At 42.1% G+C, this 15,431-nt stretch overlaps 1 protein-coding gene across 15 annotated transcripts in view; it reads left to right on the top strand.

Moving 5' to 3' along the window:
* BRSK2 (BR serine/threonine kinase 2) overlaps positions 1-15,431 on the top strand; it is a 378,849-nt gene that overhangs the window by 340,686 nt on the left and 22,732 nt on the right. For 14 of the 15 annotated variants that reach the window (XM_077931510.1, XM_028734495.2, XM_028734503.2 and 11 more), the window contains 3 exons: positions 9,395-9,518; positions 11,935-12,115; positions 14,059-14,148. In XM_077931510.1, the coding sequence (XP_077787636.1) occupies positions 9,395-9,518; positions 11,935-12,115; positions 14,059-14,148 (395 nt within the window). Of the gene's footprint in view, positions 1-9,394; positions 9,519-11,934; positions 12,116-14,058; positions 14,149-15,431 lie in introns of those variants that run through there. The other variant, XR_003707305.2, reaches the window with a different exon arrangement.

Below are 15,431 nucleotides of genomic sequence, written 5' to 3'. Positions count from 1 at the left end.
CTTTAGTGAATAGCTTTTTCAAGCAATCTTACTTACACTGGACCCTGTGTCTCTCTTTGGGGTCAATAGAGCAAACAGCCTTGAAACCTTAAGCAGTTTCTCGACTTCATATATTGTTCAAAGTCACAGTGAACTGCTGACCTTTCTGACTTTCTTTGGAGCCTAGTAGGAAGTAACTCATACAGTAGGAGGTGAAAGCTGGTGTAGGGATGGTAGTTTCTATAACAGTTCAGAAAGGGCTACACAGGAAATACAGTAGCCATTCAGAAATAATGTGTTTTCTCAATTGCATTAGACCCAAAGTAATTTTCACAAAAATGTCATTGAAGAATTAAATATGACTAAATGCCTTTTTGGGGTACTTTGCCTGTGAACATTTCTCCAGAGATTCCCTTCTAGGCACTCTAAGTGCAAAATAATCCTCCATAATTTGCACAGCATTTTCTGCTACGTTCCAGATTGCTGCTTTCTTGGCTGCTGGAATGATCTTATATTGGTTAAGGCACAGAGTGAAATAATCATGAGCTCTAGATTAAATTTTGAACCGAGAAGATCTCTTAACTGGAGATGGTGATATGGCCCTTGCCATTTTGAAGTGTGAAAACTGAGTAGTGCAACCCTGATGCAACAGCAGTCAGGGCAGTAAAGAGTGGTGGAAGGGACTTAATGGGATCCTATTCTTTCTTTTCCACCATATTCTCTCTTCCTTCTCTCTCCCCTTCTTTTTGTGTGAGATCCTTTGTGAATGTGCTGCCTTTCTCTGTGCCTCGCTCTCTCTTTAAGAACTGCCGGGTAGAAGTAAAGGCATTCTTAGTAGGCAGTTTGGATGCAACTCAAAGCCTAAGGCCTTTCCCCCCTTTCCAATATAATTGCTGAATTAATGAGTTCAATTGGATGGCACCCTGCAGTAAACATAATAAAAGTTGTAAAAAATAATGAACTGCGTTTTTATTTCAATCGGCAGTGCCTTTATGCTCTGTGGCCACTCTAAAGTTCTGTATTGTTTTTGCTCTGAGAGCAAGATGTCTCCGTTGCAAAAGAGCCCTTACTGGCCCCATGATTGAAATGTCGCATAAATGTGCTTCCTTACTCTGTTGCTGCATCTTTTAATGAATCTAATTCGTTCAACAGTTCTGAGGACTGGATATTATACCTTGACATGTCTAGGTAATGTGTATCATTTTATTTGTGGGAAAGCCTAGATAAGCTCATAGAAATTAAATGGATAAGCCCATATCCCCTTCTGGTGTAAAGCAGCATGACTCCATCTGCTTTTTAACATTCTGTATAGCAGTACATGTATTTAAGAAGAAAAAATTGATAATAATCCAAATTGTGCATAATATTTTAAACTTTACAAACATTAAACAGGCACCTCCATCCAAAACATTTTCATGTGTGTGTGTTTTAAAATCAGCTTCCAGTTGCCTTGTTTGGGCAATTATAATGGTGTGGAGCAAGGGAGCAGAGCCATACCTACTGGCCCTGGCCCTACCATCACAACTCAGTCAGGACCTCCCTCCTGCTGTCTGCCTGCATGTTGGTGAGCATGTTTAAAATTTGTTCATTGCACCTATGCCTCCTCCATGAGCTAGAACCAAAAATTGGGGGCGGGGAGCCTATGAGCATCCCCTCTACAGGCATTATTCCCACCGCATGGACAACAGGGAATGGGCTGTTGAGGACACAACGACAGGGGAAGTGCCAGTTCTGCACAGCAGTCCTCTCCCACTCTGCACAACTGTTGCCACGTGGATTGAATGACCAGATATGGCTAATCAGCTTTATCCTTCCCATCAATTATTGAGAAAATAAATTACATGTGAAAATTATCAGAGGAGATGGAACATATTTGTGAAATTATTATTGTTTGGGTGCTGTGTTTTCACTGTACTCACCTTACTTTTGCAGTGGCCAAGGGATATTTTTGGTGTCCTTTCTTTCATTCCACAAATCATCTCACCAGTGGTGTCTGCACTCCAGCAGTCCATGCTTCAGTTAAAGCTCAGGAGAAGACATTATGAGATAACTCCTCCCATGAGCCCTTTTCAGATTAGGAAGCACAGGCAGCTGGGGAGACTGCAGAGTGCTGCAGAAAGGTTTACACATACCAACCTCCGCTACCTTGCAATAATAAAGTTAGCTCAAAATCTCAATACCCACCAAAATTCAAAAGAAATTATTTTTCTAGTGCCCTGAGAATGAGACAGAAAAATGGAAGCCTCTTTCACAGGGGAAGAAAACTTCAAAGAAACTGGAGAAGCATTTGCCATACTGTACTAGTTCACATGTCTCTAACCATACACATTCTAGAACAATTAGATATAAAAGGATGACTAGAGTGGGATCCTAGCATCACTTGCTAGTTCAGTCTTTATCCTGAGGACTTATCTGTTAATGCAAAGGAACTTAAGATATAAGAAAAATATGTAAACAAAAGGTCTTTAAAGCACCTTGGTCAACTTTACATATATATATATATATATATATATATATATATATATATATATATATGCAGGTTTTGGTGTCCTCGGGTGTCTTCCCGTGTAAAAGTTGGGGTGTCTAGGCGACGTTTCGACGAGGTCCCACTCGTCATCTTCAGGCTGGTGCTTTCGGCTTCTTGTTACTGGAACAGAGCAGGATCTCAGTGTTTGAGTTCCTATAAATACTGTTGAGGAGGTGTGGCAGAGAGGAAGTTCCCAGGCTAGTGTGCCTTTTCTTCTTTTGTTCCTTAATTACTTGAGGGATATCTTGAGTGATTTCTTGAGTGATATCCTGAGTACCACTTAGGTGGGTCATTAGGTGTGGATTAGTTGCTAAAGCCTTTGTGTCTTGACCTCTTGAACTTTGTGAAGAGTTTTTCTGAGAAGATGGCTTTACTGCACTTAGTTGTGCTCTGGCTTGGCTTCGTGTATAGGGGCGAGCTGTGGTTTTGTGGCCTGTGCCAGCCAGATCTGTGTTGGGATTGCAGGGGGGTGCAGCATCCGGAGGTGCCACCATGGTTTGGCTACTGGATGGTGTCTGTAATTTATCTGTGGAGAGGGTCTGGGTTTGGGTCTGGTGTGGTTGATTGGTGATGGCGTTCTGTGTGCCTCTGGATCTGGTGTCAGTTTTTGTGGGGAGGGCTAATTTCCAGATGTCTGGCAAGCGGGATGTGTCGTCACGCTTGTTCATGTTGTGAGGGTGTTTCTCTATCTCGATGGCTTCCATGATTATTCTCTTGTGGTGATGTTCCATGTTAAAGAGCAATTTGGAATCTGCAAAATTAATTTCGTGTCCTGTTTCTTTCATGTGTTGGAAAAGAGAGGAAGTTTTTTCTTCTTTTTTGACGGCATTCTTGTGTTCTGCAATACGTGCATTTATTCGTCTGTTTGTTTGTCCAATGTACGTGGCTGGGCAGACTTTGCAGGGTATTTCATAGACCCCTTGGTTTTCCAACTGGATTTTATCCTTGGGGTTTCTGAGGATATTGGCTATTTTTTGGTTGGTGCAAAAGGCTGTTTTGATATTGTGTTTATGGAGGATTTTGCTAATTTTATCTGTAGTGCCCTTGATATAAGGAAGGAGGGCCATGCCATTGTTTTCTTCTGTGTCTTGGTTTTTGGGGGGTGTTTCTTTTTGGATTAGCTTCGTAACCCTGTTTTGCTGGTATCCATTGGCAATTAACACATTTGACATTGGCAATTAACACATTTGGCAATTAACACACCATCCAGTAGCCAAACCATGGTGGCACCTCCGGATGCTGCACCCCCCTGCAATCCCAACACAGATCTGGCTGGCACAGGCCACAAAACCACAGCTCGCCCCTATACACGAAGCCAAGCCAGAGCACAACTAAGTGCAGTAAAGCCATCTTCTCAGAAAAACTCTTCACAAAGTTCAAGAGGTCAAGACACAAAGGCTTTAGCAACTAATCCACACCTAATGACCCACCTAAGTGGTACTCAGGATATCACTCAAGAAATCACTCAAGATATCCCTCAAGTAATTAAGGAACAAAAGAAGAAAAGGCACACTAGCCTGGGAACTTCCTCTCTGCCACACCTCCTCAACAGTATTTATAGGAACTCAAACACTGAGATCCTGCTCTGTTCCAGTAACAAGAAGCCGAAAGCACCAGCCTGAAGATGACGAGTGGGACCTCGTCGAAACGTCGCCTAGACACCCCAACTTTTACACGGGAAGACACCCGAGGACACCAAAACCTGCATTCCTATACCCGTGAAAATCTACGAAAGCAAATATATATATATATATATATATATTGCTTTTTTTATTTGCGGGTGACAGGGACCATATTCTACTGTGGCAGCACAGACCTGGGGATTGGGTCTGGAAACTACCATAAAAAATGATACATTGAATAGGTTTCAAACACATTTTAGGCAAAACCCTGTGATCTTTCTCATTGGTATCTTGCAGTGACTTCTCATACTAATAATGTTGGTACAGATATGCCATTTGTGCAGAGATATATTCTCCACTTACTGCATGTCTGGCTGGATAGAGAAACTCAAGTTGCAATCCTTTAGTTAGGCTGCTTAGTTCCTATTGAGATCAGTTGGACTGAAACATTCTAAATGCATACATTAGGGGTGGCTAACAGCTATGGAGGGCTCCCAGCACATTTTTTCTGCCCCTCCGGGGCCCCACTGATTTCAAAAAAGGGGGAAAGTTAAAGTAGACTCAGCACCCTTTTGGGTAAGCAAATCTTCCCACTCCAGTCATCAGATGGGCCATATGAACAGGGAGGGATAATAATCAACCTTCTCAGCTGATCTGCATGGGCCAGCTGAGGAGGGCATTTTGCCAACCTGTGTTGGTGAGTGAGAATATGGGGTGGCCATACTCACTGCTAGTATACAACATGCAGCCCTTGCAGCGTTGGCCAAGGGTGAACGCAGCCCTTGGGCATAAAAAAGGTTAGCCTTCCCTAGTGTACAGGACTGCAGGCACAGGAAGCAATTCATGGAGAGAGCTGCCTTTGAGCCACAAGCCAATAGAAACATAATGGAACTGGTGGTTGCCTAACTTTTATTCTCTTGGTATTTCTGTTTGCTATCACCTTCTATAAATCTGACATTTTAAAAAAGCATTGCACCGTGTGTGCCAGATGATGGAGCTATGCTGATTTGCAGCAGGGCCTCAATTCAGCAAAGTCCTGAATCATGGGACTTGTTTGAACTGGGCTGTATGTATGTGTCCACTAGTATTTTGACTTAGAATTTAGCCCATAGGGGCTTCAGAAATCCCCTGTAGAAGCTAGAGCCTCTAATACAAATTGAGATGGTGTATAAGCATGTTTTACAATGCAATCCTATACATGTCTACTCGGTAATAAGTCTTGTTGAGTTCAGTGTGGCTTACTCCTAGTTAAGTGGAAATAGCATTGCAGCACTGGTCAACAGAGAGACAATTCTGTTTAAATCCATGGGTTTATTTTAGATATAGAGAATGACTGTCATTGTTTGTCTACAACATGATGTAAAATTGTGTACTTTCTCCAGTACACCTTGTTGCTTTCTACCAATCTCTTGGGGTGGAAAACCTTTCTTAAGATAGATGTCAAGTTGATTCTTCAGTGTTTTTCAAGGTCGTTTCCCCCCTATGGACTTCCTACCCTTCAGATATGTTGTGCAAGCTTTTCCTCTGAATCCCAAGGTTGCCCCTGGTGTGTTTTCTCCCCTTTATTTCTTTTTTATGTTTCACTCTCCTTCCTTTAGGGTTATTTTCATTATCAAAACCCCCAAAGCATCTGCTAAGTCAGTAATGACACCCTACCTTCCAAAAGAAAAAGGGGAAAAGGCCGTAGAACAGTGCTTCCCAACAACATCCTGTTTTGGGCTTCTGAACGTTTCCAAGGGAAGAGAGTTCTGTAGTTGTGGTGCAGCCACTGAGAATATCTCCCTGTGCTCCCTTACTGTTTGAATCTCACCCATCGATGGTATTGCTAAACAGATTCTCTCAGTCAATGTTGGGAGTTGCATAAGGGAGGAGGTGGCCTTTAAGGGCTACTGGGGTGAGGCTTTATATATCAAAATTAGCACCCTGAATTATGTCCCTAAAGCAATAGTGCAGCAACTGGGAGCACTGCTAGTGCTGAATATGACAGCCAGCTTTCAATCTGGAAATTCCAACCCACCTTTAAAGTAAAACGTTGGGCCAGATTCAACTAACCAGTCCTGCTAGCAGATGCTTCCACTAGAGGACTTCCACTAGAGCAGCGGAGTTTGACCCCCATCCTCCCCCTGCCCCAATTGAGGGGAGGGGGGAGAACCACCAGAACAGCGTGGCAGGAGAGGGGAGATTCTTACACCAGAACAATCTCTCTAGCACCACATTGAATTCTTCCCGTTACATTCGTCTAGATTTGAGGTGATAATATATGAATTGCAATTACAAGGTAGCCAATATAGAACCTTCAGATATCACACTACAGGACCTATCATCCCTGCCCATTTTGCTGGGGTTGATGGGGTTGTAGTCCAACAACATTTGGAATATTATCCCTGACCCAGATCGTAGCAGGACCCAGAATGGCAGAGTTAAGGTAAGGATCTACCAGATTCGCCAGTTCTCAGGGTTCCCATTTTCCTGTGCTGGGGACCTAAATCAGGTACACTGATTTTCTGTGAGTCGTAAGATGTTGCAGGGTCCTCTGTTGAGAAGTGGGTCTTGTCTGATTCTTGTTCTATGTGCAGATTGGTCTAGGAAGATCCCAACAGCCCCCACAAAATGGAATATGAGTTGCAGTAATGAATCTAGGGAACCCTCGGGATTCAAGCCTGAGTGAGCAGGGTGCTAAACCCAGTCAGAATTCAGATTCCTGTGCATACTGCTTCACTTTATTTAAAAAATCATTACTTTAGCCTTCAGCTGATGTAGCTACAACATGTCCAGACAGTGAGTAAGCTGTAAGACTGCAGGTTCTGAGTGGGGTGGTCTTAGACAATAGTATCCACAGACCCACTGGTACAGTCAATAGGAATATGTACCATATAGTTCTGGGATTACTTTGATCACACGAGTGTCTAGGAATACACCAAACTAATTGAGCCACTGGTGTATATAAATCTCTCCTTCCTTGCCCCCAACCCTTACATGTTAAACTAGTACCTGATAAGTCTATGCAATATGGATATTCTGCCAGGTCTGCTGAATTTCCCTCCTTCATTATAAAACATCAGTGCCACTATCTATGCCTCTTTGCCCTGCAGACCCAGCACAGTTACATCAGGAGAACTCGCAAGAATCTATTCTGTCTTGTATCTCATCAGAAGAACTCTGTATTGCAAGCAGTTACAGGCTCCAGGGTATCACTGGAAGCTTAGGCAGGCCCCTATAACCTTTATTCCTGGTGATCATTCATGAGATACAGTTTTACCAACAGTATGCACCTTTTTATCCCTTCTTCTTCTTCTTCTTTTAAAATGGGTTTTTCTTTTAAATCTCCTACCATTGGATGTGAATTAAAACATTCATTTCAGAACAGACCCTACCCTTGTGATTATATGAAGTGTCAGAATAGATACAGTACATCCTTTATCACGGCTCAGAGGCAATTGAAATATCCCAGTTTTTAATTTTACAAAATGGTCTTTGAGATTTTTAATGTCAATTTCATAATGTTCATAATGCTTAAGGCCTTATTGGGGAAGCAAGTTTCGCTTCTCTCTAATGCAATGTTTTGCCTGGTTGGCAGCACTTTAAAAAGAAAGCAGTGTACCATTTCATTTAAAAAAACTTTTACTTAGTACACTTGTTAGGGAGTAAGGCTCATTGAACACAGTGGCCTGAGTTTACTCCTGAGTAAACATGCTTAGAAAATTGTGCCGTTAATCTTGAATAACTGAGGCTGCATGCTCCCACCCTTTTTTTCCTCCCCCTGTGTAGAGTTAATAATTTTTCGGATAGCACTGATTCTCTCTGTTGGAAGCAGCACTGCTTAGATCATGCAGACGAGTGCTGTGCCAAAACCTCTCCTTCAATTTCTCCAAAGTTTTCTTTCCTTGCAAAATATCTTTTCCTTTTTTCCACCTCATTCTCAGGAGACTTGAGAATTTCCTTGAGTTTTAAGCTTGCTTTATTGCAGGGTAGGATTGCATTTTTCCTTTCCTTTTCTGTAAACATTTTGCCAGCGCACTGCAGCCTCTTCAGCTGCCCTGCTTCCTAACTTGGAAAAACTCTGTGGGAGGAGTTACCTCATGATGCCTTTCCCTGAGCTGTAACTGAATTGCAGAAAGCTGCAGGGCGCAGGGAGGCTGCAGGGCACAGGTGAGCTAGCTTTGCAGAATGAAAGGACCATCAAAAACACCCCTCACCCACCACAGAAGTAAAGTAAGTTCATAAAAAACTCTGCAACCCACCCATGAGGATTTCGCTAGAATTGTCTCTCCCTGTTTCAATGAGAGAAGGAAATAAACCCCAGTTATTAAAATGTATATATTGTGGCGTATCGAAAGGTAGCATGTGTTTAGTGGGTCGTGGACATATCCAGCAGCAGCATGCACCCGCTGTGTGGTCCATGTACCTGTGCTAGAAAAAGCACTTGCTCCATCCTTCATATGTTTCTATTCAGAGGTGTATTGAAGCAAACTGAAGTCTGAAGAGACTGGGGCAGTTGGATGGATAACTATACATATAAATATCTAATCAGCAAAGGCTTTTAATGTGCAAGGAACAGACAGCATAATTGTTCTGAGGCCTACAGAGTCGTTCTGGTGTGTTTGAGGAAGACAAAAGCCCAGGCTTCTTAATAGCCTACTTAAATGAGTGGCCCTTTCTCTTTACTGTTCCCCATGCTAATCTTTGGCTTGTGGTCAGCTCTAGCTGCTTATTAATATTTCAGAGAGTTGTGCTTTCCCAACCCAGTTTTAACAGAGGAACTGGGAGAGACTAGGCATTGTAATGAGTGTCCAGGAGGCTGTCAATGAGCACAGTGCACGCTGGATTTTTAGGGTGCCGAAGAACACATTCCATTCATGTGCAGAATGCTTACAGAAAGCAGGGTGTGCATGGACTGCATGTGTGCATATCAGTGGCACACACAAAGAGACCTATCAATGTCCTCCTTATTCAGTTCCCTGCTGTATCTTGTAAAGCTATTTCACGGTTGTATCCATTAGTGCCTCTGCCCTTCTAGGTTTACTTGAACAGTACAGTACCTAGTCTTCTGTTTCCAACTGTTGTAGCAAAGCCAAATGCATCACTGGGGTGCTTTCTGTCTCTGAGCAAATATGACTCTCTCGACACAATGACTTATACCGTTACGCACAGCGTAGCTAAGGCCTAGTTGGCTGTGTATTATAATTGCCTGTGCTTTTCTTCTCTAAATCTTCTCTTTGCTTTCTGTTTTTTCACCTTTTCTTTCTCTCCCTCCTGGATTGGTCAGGCTTGCCAAAAAATCCTGGTTTGGTAACTTTATCAACCTAGAGAAAGAAGAACAGATCTTTGTGGTTATTAAGGACAAACCGCTGAGTTCTATCAAGGCTGACATAGTCCATGCATTCCTCTCGGTAAGTACGTACATAAACATAAACACACAAGTGAAACTTGATGAGCTGTGGTTCCTCAGCCTCTAGTTCCAGACACATTCCACACGAGTGCCCTTTAAAACTAAAATTTCTTTCTGTTCTCTCCTGTGGCCACAATGTTTCTTGGTTATTGACTAATCAGCTCCTGTTATCTGTGGGAGGCAGTTTTATTTTGGGTTTCTTTTCAGCTGGAGTAATTGTTTTTTAGAAATTTTATTTTTTATTACTTTAACCATGTACTTGTGATAATAAAATTAATGAACATTTGCTTTGATTGCAAAGACAAAACTAGTAATTATCACCAACCAACCACACAAGGAACAGGAACTGACTAATGTAAGAGCCAGAAGCAGAAGCCACTTTAAAACAAAGAATGGAGGGAAATTAAAGAGACAGTAGCCCCAGGAAGGCTCAATGCCATTCTGAACTGCATTTTAACAAAATGAGTAGGGGTGCTTTATGGTACTAGAATGTAGGAGAATATACAGTGGTAGGAAAGCTTCTTTCCATTGGTGTAGTGTTTTTTATGGTTACTATGGCTATATAGCATGTCCTGACGAAATGTAATCTTTATTCTTTTATTTTAAAAAATACAAGCTATTTTTAAAAATCACAGATCAGATCTGATAAAGGTGGGAGGACAATATGAAGAATTCTGGAGTACATTGAGTTGGAAATGCTGTCATCTAAATTCTCTGTAAAAACTGAGTGAAGAGATTATGTCTGCTCCATATTAAATGGCTGACCTTTGCCTCTTTGTTCTTCAATTACACCATCTTTCCCTCACCGTTACTCATTTTCTTCTTTATGTATTCATTTCTCACTCAAATGTGCCAGACTCAGAGCTGGCTTTCTTAGCAGAACTTCCCTGAGAAATAAGATTTTAAAAAGATTAACTTCTTAGGCATATTTTTCAGGTTCCCCAGAGCATGGTGTATAAATCCAGCCATACTCCAAGCAAAATTGCACATAAAATCACGGTGGCTATACATAATGGGGTGATTCCTTTACATTCCCATCTAATAGCTTATTTCTTACCCTTTTCTGGGGGCCAAAGCAAACTCTGCCCTTGGGAGAACGCAATCTCGAGACATGTTCTGGAACTCTCACTGAAACAATTAATCTTTGGGGCTTCTTTTAAAGTGGAATGTGAAACAGTTGTATGTGTAAGAGCAAAAATCCCAAATGATATTTGCCAGTTTTAAGTCCCTCAGAGTGCAACTCTATATAGATCTACTCAGAAGTTGGCATTGGGTGAAATCTAATGTTAGTCGTACTCAGAGTTGACCTGTTGAAATAAATGGGCATAAGTAACTCTATTGATTTTGGTGTATCTGAGTATAGTTTACCATAAGTTGGATAACAATAGGACCTACTCCCAGATAAAAGTGTATAAGATTACAGCCCCAAGTAATTATTGGGAGCTTGTGTGGCAGAGTAGTTAACAGCATGAGCAACACGGTGCTGATTCAAATCTCAGCTCATTGGGGACCAAAGTCAAACTGCTACCTCACAGCCCTCCCCAAACCTGTAATATGGAGGTAATAAGAGTTGCAGGTTTGTTCTAAGGTGCATGAAGATAATGTGTGCAAAGTGCTTTCAACACTATATTAATAACTTCAAAATGTTTCTTCTTGCCCTTTCCACATTATCAGTCCAAGAATGCTTCCTATACATTTTGACACTTGTGCCATAGCTGTCAATGTTTCCCTTTTTTAAAGGGAAATTCCCTTATTCCGAATAGGATTTCCCTTAAAAAGGGGGGAAAGTTGACAGCTATGACTTGTGCAATACTCCCACAAACCCACGTGGCAGTGTTTTACCGTGGTCCCACTCAAATCTGCAGGGCTGGTCCAGAGAAGAGCACAGAATGACTATGTGCCTGCACTCTGTAAACGTTGTTCTTGAATGCCTTGGGAGACTATTTCCCCCCCAGTGCTGCTTAACATCCATATGAAAGATTCTGGAAGCAATCATTAGGAGATTGGGAGTGTGGTGTCAACAGTGTGCAAATGTCACCTTGCTCTGTTTCTCTATAACATCTGGATCAAGCCATGGGTGCTCCAGATGTGCCTAGACATAGTGGTGGACTAGATCAGGGCCAGTAAACTGAAATTGAATCCTGGTAAGGTGGAGATGCTGTGTGTGAGCAGTTCTTGTAGCCAGGAGTTTGGGCATTTAACAATTTTTAATAAATGGCTAGCTGATGAGATCTTATTGAAGTTCATTTTTTATTGCTGCAGATCAGACTGGAATGCTCCTTCATTCTTAAAGAAAGGGCAGTCCCACAGAACAGCAGTCTTTCCCATTCAGATTTTGATGCTTTTTAAATTGGTGTGTTGTCACTGGTTTTAGAGTGGTAGTACCATTTGTTCTTCATGTTGTTGTTTCCTACTAGATCCCCAGCCTCAGTCACAGCGTCATCTCACAGACAAGCTTCCGCGCAGAGTACAAATCCACAGGGGGCCCTGCTGTCTTTCAGAAGCCAGTGAAGTTCCAAGTGGACATAACATACACAGAAGGTGGGGAGGCCCAGAAAGAGAACGGGATCTACTCAGTCACTTTCACACTTTTATCAGGTAATTATCACAAGCTTTCTGTCTGCATGGAGGAGGAGGAGGAGCACAGACAAAATAGCGAGGGTGGCCTTAATTGTAGTTAATTTCTTCAACAGGCAGCGGCAGTTTGCATGTATGTGGAAGTGTTCAAATGGTGTCTAGATTGTTGTAAGAAAATCCCTGCTGGATCAGGACCCCTGGCTGCAACCACAGCCTCCCCAGTTGTGATTCCCAACAACTGGCATTCACTGGCTGTCTCAGACAGTAGAGTCATAACACAGGCATTGTGGCTAATAGCCATTGATAGTGTTATGTTTTATGGACATGTCTAATCCTCTCTTAAAGCCATCCAAATTGCTGGTCATCATGTGTGGAAAATTGCACATCACACTTTTTTGCCATGCATGTGCATAATTATACTGTTAACAGTTGTAGCTTACTAACACAGCTTACATTTTCCTTATGTGTGAATGTCAGATATACATGCTGTGAAATGCACTTATCACACACGATGATTTACATAGTTTGTATTTTTTTTTCCTGTGTAGGGTTGGCGATCAAATATACCATTCATTGGTCTTTAAAAGTGCCACAAAACTTTCTGTTGTTTTCGCTGCAACAGATTAACACAGCTGCCTCTCTGGATTTGTTTATGTTTGAGGCAGCTTCGAAAGGAAACATTTTAGCAGTCAAACTAGTCTTCAGAATTTTGGAACAGAGCTTTCAAAATTGGTGCCCTTAAGATGTTATTTGGGGCATTTAGCCTAGTAGAGCAGGTACGTGTAGCTTGCAACTTGCCCAGATGAACATTGTCCATCATCCAGGTATAGCGGTCCAACAGGGACTCAGTAAATCTGCTTTTGTTGCCTGCCTGAAACTAAAAATAAATAAATGGTAGGCCTGTCAAACACTTGGTAAACCACATTACATGACTAGCAATACTCAAATTGAGGTGGGTTGAATTTACCACTCCACCCTCTTTAGTAATACTGACTGTGTTTAGCTTCATGGGACGCCAGCTGTTCTGGAGTGCTTTTAAAAAAAGCAAAAGCTTTGGAAATGGATGGTTATTTAGATTACAGATAGTTCTACCTTTCTTTGGGGATTTGGGTTATGCAAAATCCTGGAGACTAAGCTGTGTTTTTAAAAAAATACAAACAAGCAAACAAGGAACAGTGTTCTTTTGCTGGCCATGTTGGGGAGAAATGGTAGAGGTACCAGGGGTATACGAACTAGGTAGTTAAGTATAATATAATGAGATCTACAGATGTTGCAAGGGAGCTGGAAGGTCTAGTAAGTTTCAGAAGGAAGTGTGTCTTCATAAAGCTTTATTAAGAATGTGATAGGCATAACCTACTGCTACTAATATTAAACTTTCATAGAGCTGGAACCAGGTCCTTAGGTGCATGCTGTACAGAACATAAAAGTGACACCATTCCTTTCTAGAGGATTTGCCATTTTCATTAACTAGGCAAGAAAGAAGAAAGCTCAAGGATTGATAGAAAGTCATGGGGATCAAGAAAGAGAGAATAAATTAGTAATGGAGGAGCAGGTAAAGTGAGCCTCCGGTAGCTGGTTCTGAAAAAACTTTGTTGCATAAGTGAGTCTTGAGATAAGGACTTGGGAGAAAAAAATGAAATTATTTGCTGAACACAGAGGTGGGATCTATTCTGAGCATAGGGAGCAGCATGGCTGGAAGCCCAGAGGCAGGAGTGAGAGAGAGAAGCCAGAGGGGCTGGCAGAGGAGCAGCAAAATGATGGCATGATATGGGGGGGATATAAGGAAAAGAAATATTTAAAAGGAGGGAATTGGAAATGTTTGTAAACATAAGGATGAGAAGCTTTCAGATGAAGTCTAATACTGAGCAGAAAAGTTAATGGAAAGGTGCTCTCTCCCTACACTCTCCCTTCCACAGCAGTGTTCGGTTCTTCCACAACTCACAGTCTGATGTGTCTTTTCACAGGTCCAAGCCGTCGCTTTAAGAGGGTAGTAGAAACCATTCAGGCACAGTTGTTAAGCACACATGACCAGCCTTCAGTGCAGCAGTTATCAGGTAAGTAGCTTCCACAGCTCAGTGCTTTGCTTCAGGCAAGGACATGAATTGGAAGCACCTATCAGCATAGCCCTCAAGTTGCACCTAGAAAACTAGTTTCATTCAGCACAAACAGTAAGACTCCTCTGCACATCTCTCCCTTGCCATTTGCTCCACTCCCACCTGCCTTGCACCAGTTCCCATTTCCTAAATGCATCCCCCCCACCTCCACGTGAACTGCCCTGCCCTGCCCTGCCCCAAGAGCCATTTGTCCCCCTTTTCACAGGAAGTGTCATCAGCAGTTTGTTTAATTCCAAAAATTCCCCCCACCCCAAAATCATGGACATGCCTCAAAATGTATTGGATGAGAGTCCTCTACAAACCATTTTTTAAAAGAAACAATGGCCTGAGTTAGCTCCTGGGGAGGAAGTGACTTTTGCTAGCAAATGGGAATTACTGGAAGTTTAGAGCAAGACTGATTTTTGGAAAGTCACTTACTCTGAAGAAGCCACATGCCATTTTATCTGCTCACTTTAATGAAGTGGAAATGGCTGAGCAATGGCAGAAATATCTCGCCTGTTACAGTTTTATGCCACACTCCATGAGGAAATATTTTTTCATTAACCTTTAGCCCCTTTCATGAATGGGATGAACATTTATCTACTGGCAATCTCTTCATTTAGCAATTCCCCTACTACCTCTCTAGCCTTCCACAAGCCCTGATCTTCACTGCTTCACCTTGTGAAGGTCACTAGGATAAGCAGATTTAGCTTCTTCCAAGCAAACAACAACAACTCTGCAACACTACAGGAAACTTTTGTCTGTTGTAAAGTGTATGGGGAAAACAGAACACAACATGAGGTACATAGACCCAAAGTCCAATTTCTCTCTATGCCAGTGGTAGCTCATCTCACCCTTTAAAGCCACCCTTGTGATGACAAGCATGTGAGAAATATAATATATCAACGGGAGGAGATGGGCAGCCTTTCACAACTGAGAGCAAGGATTGGGAAAGAATTACTAGATGTCTAAAACTGGTCAATATAATTTGAATCTGGTCAGACAGACTGCTGTCACTTACTTTGCATCTGCAGATGTCTGGCTGGTCTAGGATAGGAAACAAGGAGTTTCAAATTAATAAGCAAAGGGAGCATCAGGGTAGATTCCAAGACTCAGCACTGCAGGATGACTGCTTCTTATATAAATTCATCATGCAGTGGTTGTAGCCACATGGGAAGAAAGTTGCCTTTGTCCTCACTAGCCCCAGCTCTTCTTGCTTTTAGAAGAGTTCAGTAAGGTTAGCA

The sequence above is a fragment of the Podarcis muralis genome, chromosome 1 (assembly GCF_964188315.1).
Source record: "Podarcis muralis chromosome 1, rPodMur119.hap1.1, whole genome shotgun sequence".
In the NCBI taxonomy this organism is placed as follows: Eukaryota; Metazoa; Chordata; class Lepidosauria; order Squamata; family Lacertidae; genus Podarcis; species Podarcis muralis.
The sequence above is the reverse complement of the archived record's forward strand: the minus strand, read 5'-3'. Positions and strand labels throughout refer to the sequence as shown.